The 8,842-nt window shown below is 30.7% G+C and overlaps 1 protein-coding gene across 1 annotated transcript; it reads left to right on the top strand.

The window, feature by feature from the left end:
• Positions 1-2,390: 2,390 nt before the first annotated feature.
• LOC113383783 (putative nuclease HARBI1) lies at positions 2,391-3,503 on the top strand. The gene is made up of 5 exons (XM_026622065.1): positions 2,391-2,468; positions 2,532-2,725; positions 2,787-2,934; positions 2,997-3,083; positions 3,204-3,503. The coding sequence occupies exons 1-5, from the start codon at positions 2,391-2,393 to the stop codon at positions 3,501-3,503; spliced, it is 807 nt and encodes a 268-aa protein (XP_026477850.1).
• Positions 3,504-8,842: the final 5,339 nt, after the last annotated feature.

Consider the following 8,842-nt stretch of genomic DNA (forward strand, 5'->3'; position numbering starts at 1 on the left):
GAACATATTTTGACACGGCAGATCATGTCGTTTGGTATCAATGTACTATGACATATGTAAAAATACTTGATTGTAGGTTGAAGATTTTTATGTCAAACAAAGATAATGCAAAATAAATGAAATTTAATTGAATAAATTATTATATTTTAATCATTTTCATAAAAAAATTAGGTTTTAAATGTAGCCACGCCTTCGCCGATAAGCCACGCCCACAAAACTGTCAAATACCTGGGCATGCCGGTTGTGAGTCTGCCAGTTATATACACGTTCAAGAATTTGGTTCGATCTATTTACATTTACTAAAAATACTCCTATTTATGTCATTATCAATATTATTTGTATCATAGTTGTTATTGATATTATTTATGAATATATCATCCTATATATTCTAATAAATGCATATTGCGAAACATTTTTACGCATTTGGTTTTGAAGAAAATATAAATCAGTGCCCACACTAATAAATAATCGCGCCAAAATTTAATTTTCTGTAGTTGCAAGGATCGCAATTGCATTTCGTATTTCTTTCCAGTTTTGATCGTCGCAACAGTTGCAGGTATTTGTTTAAGATAAGTTTACGTAGTTAAATTTTAAATAAGTGAATATGGAGGTAAGTTCTTTTAAAAATGAATTTCAATTATTTAATTTAAATATTTGAAATAATTAGTTATAGTAATAACTATAACTGATATATAGTAATAAATAAATTTCAAAATTGGTACCATTATATTTGATAGTGTTCATGGGATATAGTGATTTTTAAAAAGAGGGTTCATGCGGACACGTGCCCTCATCATGGGCTGTAAATGAGGAGAAGACTATGTAATTATGATCAGAAAATGCAGCAGGCTATAAACTAAGTAAGATGCTGAAGGCGTGCGAGCCTCCTTCGTTTAGAGATTACTCTGAATTGGAGGCTAAGTTTATGAGAAGCACCACCGATTATAAAAACGTGAAGAAGTATGTAAAAAGAACTCAAAATCAATCGTGTTTTGAGAGCTCAGACAATAACACTCTGAGCTCTACCTCTACGAGGCATCAGCTTCACAGATTAAATCTGTGAAAAAAAACTAACTTTATGTTACCTATTAAGACGAATCAAGAATTAGACGATTTAGAAGAAAAGTTGAAAAATGTGGATATCTTCAGGGATTACAAATATTTTCTATAGTTAATGTTTCTATAGCTAATATGCAATGTATTTAATGAATTCTTATTTACAGTCGATTCAACTAACTCTGACCGGCGGAACAAACAAAAAGCAATTGATTACATCAATGCTAAAAAATGTATGAGCAAAGACCTTAAAACTTTGTTTTCAAGTGTGGGTTAAAAGGGTAAGAGAAACCCTCGAAAAAGTAAATGCGATTCCTGTTCAATTATTTCATCTACACACATTATGTTTTTATTAGGGAGCAATATATACAATCCTTATTAATTGACAAATATATTTATATCCATTTATTTTAACAGAATCAATCTTGGATTTTTTTTTATGTATTTCAATATCATTTGGATCTACATTCGATTTATCATGAAATTGTTCGAGTAGTCTGCATGATACTTGTTGCAAAAGCTTTGCTGGTCCTCGTATCAATTTTAGTAACTCCCAAATAACTCTCAAATGGAAAACAGCCGTACTGGTCAACACTGATTTCTTCCCTTACTGCATCATTATCATCATGTAAAAAATACCATGAGTACCCAGTAAACACTACTTGTTGCCGCAATGTAACTTTTTATGTTACAAAGTTATATAACAAGTGTTAACTAAATGAAATGTACGCGCAATGTATTTTGAAATTACAAAGTTATATAACAAATGTTAACTAATGGGCCGATTCTCGGTTTCAATTTTACGACAAGTTCACACTTATGTCGTTTAAAATGTCATTATAAGTGTAACAGTTATTCTCGGCGGTATGTGTTTTATCATATGATAACATTAATGTTACGCTGACCCTCTGAAAATAAACGTAGTCAGAAACTCGCACTTATCGCTATAACATTGACGAGAAGTTGTACTATGAACAGATTTGACATTTGCTATTTTGACATTTATGCGTTTAACATGCTTTTTTGAGGTTATTGTTAATGTAAGCAAGTGATAGGTTTGGTTTAGCTTTTATTGTGAATTTCAAATTGTTAATATGGCGTTTTTTGGAATAATTTGGGCAGCAGATAGTAGGAGAAGAAGGTATGTTTGAATTTTAATATAATTCATACTGTTATTGTAATGAATGTATTACTCAAAAGTATTAAAATTATTAAATGCCACAACATTTTAGATACAGGCAAAGATACGCCCTTAGGTATCTCAGAGATGCAGATAATGTATGGGAAGTGAGTGATGAAATTTTTATAAAAAATTTCGATTAACGAAAAATGTTATGAAAGATTTAATAGAACTGTTGGAACCACATGCGGAGACTCATACAGCATCATGGAGTATCCCTTTTTATTTGCAGGTATTGGAAATTAAAATGAATTAATTTTTTTTGAAAATAACTATAACTGAAATTTCATTATAGGTACTTGCAGCGATTCATTTTTTTGGTCATGGCTCATATCAGACTGATGTAGGCAATTGCCATTTAAATTCTATGAGCCAGCCTTCAGTCAGTCGCTGCATTAAAACAGTGACTGATTTAATTATAAAGCATGCTACACCAAAGTACGTGAATTTTCCTAAAACCTCATCAGAAAGAAATGAAAATAAAAAGAGGTATATGTTACACCACTTCGTGTACATTGAACATGGTCTGTAATATGTTGCTATTTAACAGATTTTATACGAAGTTTGGCATGCCTGGCATTATTGGGTGCATAGACTGCACACACATAAGTATAGTGGCTCCCAAAAAAGATTACCCCGTGGCACCAGCTACTATTTATATGAATAGGAAGGGCTATTACTCAATTAATATTGAAGTAGTAAGTATTATTTTATTTTGCTTAAGAATTTTGAAGACTAACATGATAATAAATAATATTAGATATGTGATGCCGATGAACGGATATGTTTGCGAGAGCAGAGATATCCTGGCTCCACTCATGACGCAGCCATTTGGAAGGTTTCGACAGTCAGAGCCTTGCTAACTCATAATGCTGATGATGGGACATATTTATTGGGCAATTCAAGAATATATTTAATATCGCAAATCAAATAAGGAAAAAAATATATATTATTGTGACATTTGCAGGAGATTCAGGTTACCCTTTGGAAACATTGCCTACTCACACCATATAGGACACCAGTAGGCTCTATCCAGGAGAAATACAATAAGTTCCACAAAAAGACTCGCAATGTAATAGAGAGAACATTTGGTGTTGTTAAAAGTCGTTTTCGATGTTTGCATCGTCAAAGGACACTGCATTATACACCTGATGTGGCAGGAAAAATTGTGTATGCAGTATTTACTCTGCATAATATATGCAGAGTAAATAATATTCCTCTGGATGAAGAACTGACGGAATATAGTGATGATTTTGGAAACGGTTAGATACCAAATAATTGTATTTCAAATGTGTAGTGAAATTAATTGATTTAAATATTTCAGAAGTATACAATGAGGAGATATATATGGCATATAACATCAGAAATTCTTATGCCAGAAGATATTTTAATACCATAATATTCACTTAAAAAAAAAGATAGTATTTTTATAGCTACAATAAATGTAATTATTTTAAATAAAGTAAATCAAATATAAGATATATATAAAAAAGAGATATATAGATATATATATAGAAAGATAGATATAAAAGTATCTATAGAGATATATATAAATATAAATATATATATAAATATATATATCTTAAATACTATAGATATAAATATATATATATATATGATATAATATATATATATATATAAAAGGAATAAAAAACAAATTGTATTGGCTGTTAAATTTAATTTTTAATGTATTATTGAGAATTTTCAATTGATCGGCTATGCATTGCAGCGCCTCTGTCTGTTTCTCCATCATGTTAGTAAGAGACTGTTTGGCCTTCCAATGTTTATGATCGTCTAGCCTTCTAGGCAATCTGGAAAATTCCGAAGGAAACAACTTTCTATGCTCTATTATATAATTGTTCATATTCCTTTTCTGCTCGTCCGTAAAGCGAATATCTCTAGATCCGCACATCCAGAGAGAAATCAGGCGCTTTGTCACCCCCAAACACACCATGTGCATATAGTCCAATGCAACTTGGGAAACCATACCGATCCCCAAATCCTCTAAAATAGATAGACCAGTATGGTGCTCTGGTTGTTGTTTTGATCTAAATGATTCATCTGTTCTCAATATAGCATCAATTTCTGTTAAAATTACGTGTTTTTCAAAATCGCCTTCTTGAATGCATTTTGGACAACTTCATAACCAGCATGCCCTTTCACGTAGGTTATGAATGCTCGAGCTGGGCTATCACACACACTTTTCGATATTAAAACATCACATTTCTTCTCCTTAAAAATAATGCCATTTTTGAAAATCGTCTTCATATCACTTACGAATTGACTTAAGTAAATATTGGCATCGGCTGGCTTGCTATTACCATGATGAATGCCTACAATGAAAGGTTCCACTTTTTCATTTATATCTAACATCAATAATATAGGCCAAAAACTGCTATTTGAACTTTTAGATATTGCCATTCCATCACAATTTAGTTGTAAGTGAATTTTCTCAGGGCATTCGAAAAAATGTTTTTCCATGGAGTTGAGAATTCCTTCTTCAACACCAAAATGCATATAAAATCCGCCATTCATTTTTTGAATAGCTTTTGTTGCAGTTTTTGGAGTGCCCAACAACGTTCGAGCATCCACAGGTAGGTCCTTGTGACCATGCTTAACCAAAATTTTTAAAAGTGTACTTACAGTATTCAAAGTCAAATTGTCTCTCTTCGCCAAATTATGTATATCTTCCCTTAGGGTAGTATTATCATTATCTTGACAAAATACATTTTCTGAAGTGGCATGATCTTCAAAATTTTGTTTCTCGAAATTGGTGTCTAATAGATTTGAAAAGGTACTATATCGAATATTTTCATTATAATTATTACTATTTACTTCTTGTTCAGATGATACACTTTCATTCCGATTGATTTTTATACTATTCAAATAATGTTTTTTTGTTTGAGCGACAATCTGGCGTATTCTTCGCGGTGTCAAATCTTTCATTTGCTTACGTCTTTTTATATTGAACTCCATTATTATCTTCTCGCTTCATAAAATATTTCACACGATGTTAATTTAATATTGTGAATTAACCTTCAAAAGTAATTTTTTTATTTCTTTGATTAGTTCAAGGCGCCGTCGTCAATTATAATTTATTTAATGTTGGTATCATAGATAAATAAGCATTTGTTTGGTATCATGATAATATTTTGTATATCTATGGTTGGTGAGTCTGTGCCATCATAGACAAGTTCATGTTAAAACAACACGTGCTTTAAGGAATGTAAATAAAGCCTCATTCTATTCTTCCGGTAGCGTCGAAAGGGTTCTTATATTGAGGTTAGCGTTTGTGAGTTTTGTTGTTTTTTATAGTTTTGTGATAGTGAATTGTTGAATTTTAACATTAACGCTATGGATCTCTTGGGGTAAGTTAATAATATATTTCGTGATTCAACGATATTGTAATATTAAACTAATATGCTTATATTGCTTTATTTGTAGAACAAAGCAATTTGCGGTTATTTGTGACGAATCTGGTCACACTGAAATTCCAAGTAATTGGTTAATTTTAGGTGACGATGGTTCGTGGTCAAAGTGCTGGTGGCCATCAAAATGCAGAAATCCGACACGATTGATGATAAGGCGCGTGGAGCCGGATTACTCCACTTGGATTAAAACCCCCATAACGGTTGTTGGGTTCTGCGGTGAGAATATTATTTATTTAGAGTTTAGGTAATCTAATTTCATGTACATTATTTGTTTTCTGATTTTAGACACTTATGAGTCAGCTCGCAAGCGTGCAGCTGACTCAGATTACTCATCTACAGAGGAGCAGCTTGGGAGGGGTCTCCGAAAGAAGACCAGTGACACGGTGCTTGCCCTCGAAGCAAGAATCGAGGCTTTGACAAGTAATGATTGTAGTTCATTATACTAATTTACTTTGTACATCTTGCAAATTAAATGTTTATTGCTTTTATTGTAGCACCAAAGGGAAGAGCGAAAAGAGACTGAGAGACGAGTATGTTGATCGTAATAACAATTTTATTACAGAAAGGAGCTCTGTTCCAGAATTTACTGTAAGTGGAGTAAGCTCCAGAATAACTGGAGAGACTGGGCCAATCACAAGAAATGATAATGATTTCAGATTTTATTAAGTATAAATATTTTTCAAATTTAATAGTAACTATTTTTATCATAGTTCCTCAAAGCAATAGGGAGAAGGAAATGTTTGTGGGAGCAGCACACATTCAGGAGCTTGTTGGTGCTCCCAAAGGTAATTTAATACTTAAGTATGTTCTCATGTTAATAAATTAAATATGTTGATTGTAATTATAACAATTTTATTACAGAATTAATCTCTTTTATGATCAATGCCTTTACAACTCTTCAAGGTAAGTTATCATAATATTCAATATAATATACATATTCCAATTTTTATTTTTTTTTTAGCCTCTGTTGATCATGTCTTAAAAAGAGTGATCATTATAGAGGAGAAAATAGCCGACCTAGAAAAGCCTTCAATACAGGCATCTTCCTTCAAAAAAAGAACAAATATATTTGATAAAAATTTTCCTTTGAGGACAGTGGAAGAAGTCAAGAACTTAGAAGAAAACCTAGGTGGAGAAAAATCAGAAGAATTTGAAATTGATCTGGTACAAAATATATGAATTTATTTAATAAAATGCAATTATATTTAATCAAAGCATGGTTTTAATTGCAGACCGAGTTTGCTATCAGGATTGGTGGGCGTGATCCCAAAGATCATATTGGGAACACATTAAGCAGAATGTTTGTGGATAACCTAGCCATGAGATATTCATGGCTAGGTCGCAAGAAAAACTTGCCCATGTATAATATCAAAATATATAGACATAATCAAAGGTAATAAATGCAGTAAACAGCTTATATATTGTATGTATATTGAAATGTAGTTTATTTATGATTTAATTGTTTAAAGGTGTTTTTGTGGCAAAATACAGCTTGCCAGAAAGCGAAATTGATAAAATAACGAGTGAGTGGCTGCGGTTCGCCAGGCAGAGGCACGAGAGAGCCGTGAAAAAACTGAATCCAATCAATTTAATACAAGAATAATTTGTAACTTTTTTCTTTTCTTTTTATATTTTTTGTGAAATAAATTTTATTGTTTAAAATATTTGTTGCTATATTTATGAAATAAGTCACTGTTGTGTTTAGTACAAAATATTTGTTACTGTTGTGTTTAGTACAAAATATTTGTTGCTATTTGTTTGTTATAAAATATTTGTTACTTGTTTTGTTTAGTACAAAATATTCGTTGCTATTTGTTATAAAATATTTGTTACTGTTGTGTTTAGTACAAAATATTTGTTGCTATTTGTTTGTTATAAAATATTTGTTACTGTTTTGTTTAGTACAAAATATTTGTTGCTATTTGTTTGTTATAAAATACTTATTACTGTTTTGTTTAGTACAAAATATTTGTTGCTATTTGTTTGTTATAAAATACTTATTACTGTTTTGTTTAGTATAAAATATTTGTTGCTACTTTGTTTATTGTAAAATAATTTTAAATAATAAATACAATGAAATATGAGTAAATCTTTTTTATTAGAGAAAAATCAATTATTTACGCATAAATTAAAAGCATTTCAAAAAGTGCTGATTCATATCGCATAGGTACATTACCGTATGTTACCGCAACATAACAATGTTATATAACAAGTTAACTAACAGGGTAGGAAATAGTTATCTCCAGGTAATAAAATTTCTTAGGGACGGTGAGGTTGACGTTATATAACTAGGTAACATTTTTATATAACCGCAACCTAACGGCAATATAAAATTGTTTACAGGGTATTATATACAAGGACGCATTCTCCATATAGTTTTACAAATCGCGAACAAAATTTTTCGATCAATACCAATGCCTGATCCCATAATTTTTTATTAGAGTTTCTGAACATACAATTCTCATAGCAGCATGAAAGTTAAGAAAATTTTTATATAGCGTTCTGCGCAGATAAGTTTTTAGGACTGCATATAGCATGAAAAATATAAACTCTGTCGCCTTCCATTTTTCTAGATACTTAAATCCACGAGGTTTCAAGATACACGATATAATAGTGGACTTAGAACGCATGAAAGACTCCGATTTTTTATTCAAGAATTCAATATTTCACTATACAAGAATTCGCATGAAATTGAAAAAAAAGTGGTGCACATGTGGAAGACATTCCTTTTTCCGAAATTTAAAAATCGTATATATAAAAAATAAAATATTCAACTTGAGTTTACATGGTACAAGCAACGACATGAAAAAGCATACTTAAATAAAATATGGATCGAAAATTTGAGCATTACAAACATTGAAACGTATACGGAACTAAAAAATATAAATGAAGTATTTTCGTTTATAGTAAAGGAATAAAAACTTAACCAATTACAAAATGCGCAGTCTCTTGTATGTTCAAAAATAAATCTTATGCAACGTTAAATATGTATAGCTTTAATATAGTGGCAAAATAAAAAAAATAGAACTAAAATTATAAGAAACATGTTTTACCTTTATTATAGCGATAGTATATGCTATTAGTAACTATAATTATATTATTAATTATTCATATAATTTTACATTCATTTTGAAGTTATCACATTGAATGTATTGTAGAAATGTATTCAAGCGTT

The sequence above is a fragment of the Ctenocephalides felis genome, unplaced genomic scaffold (genome assembly GCF_003426905.1).
Source record: "Ctenocephalides felis isolate EL2017-DRISC unplaced genomic scaffold, ASM342690v1 CF-g0.4_SCAFFOLD_00202, whole genome shotgun sequence".
Taxonomy (NCBI): Eukaryota; Metazoa; Arthropoda; class Insecta; order Siphonaptera; family Pulicidae; genus Ctenocephalides; species Ctenocephalides felis.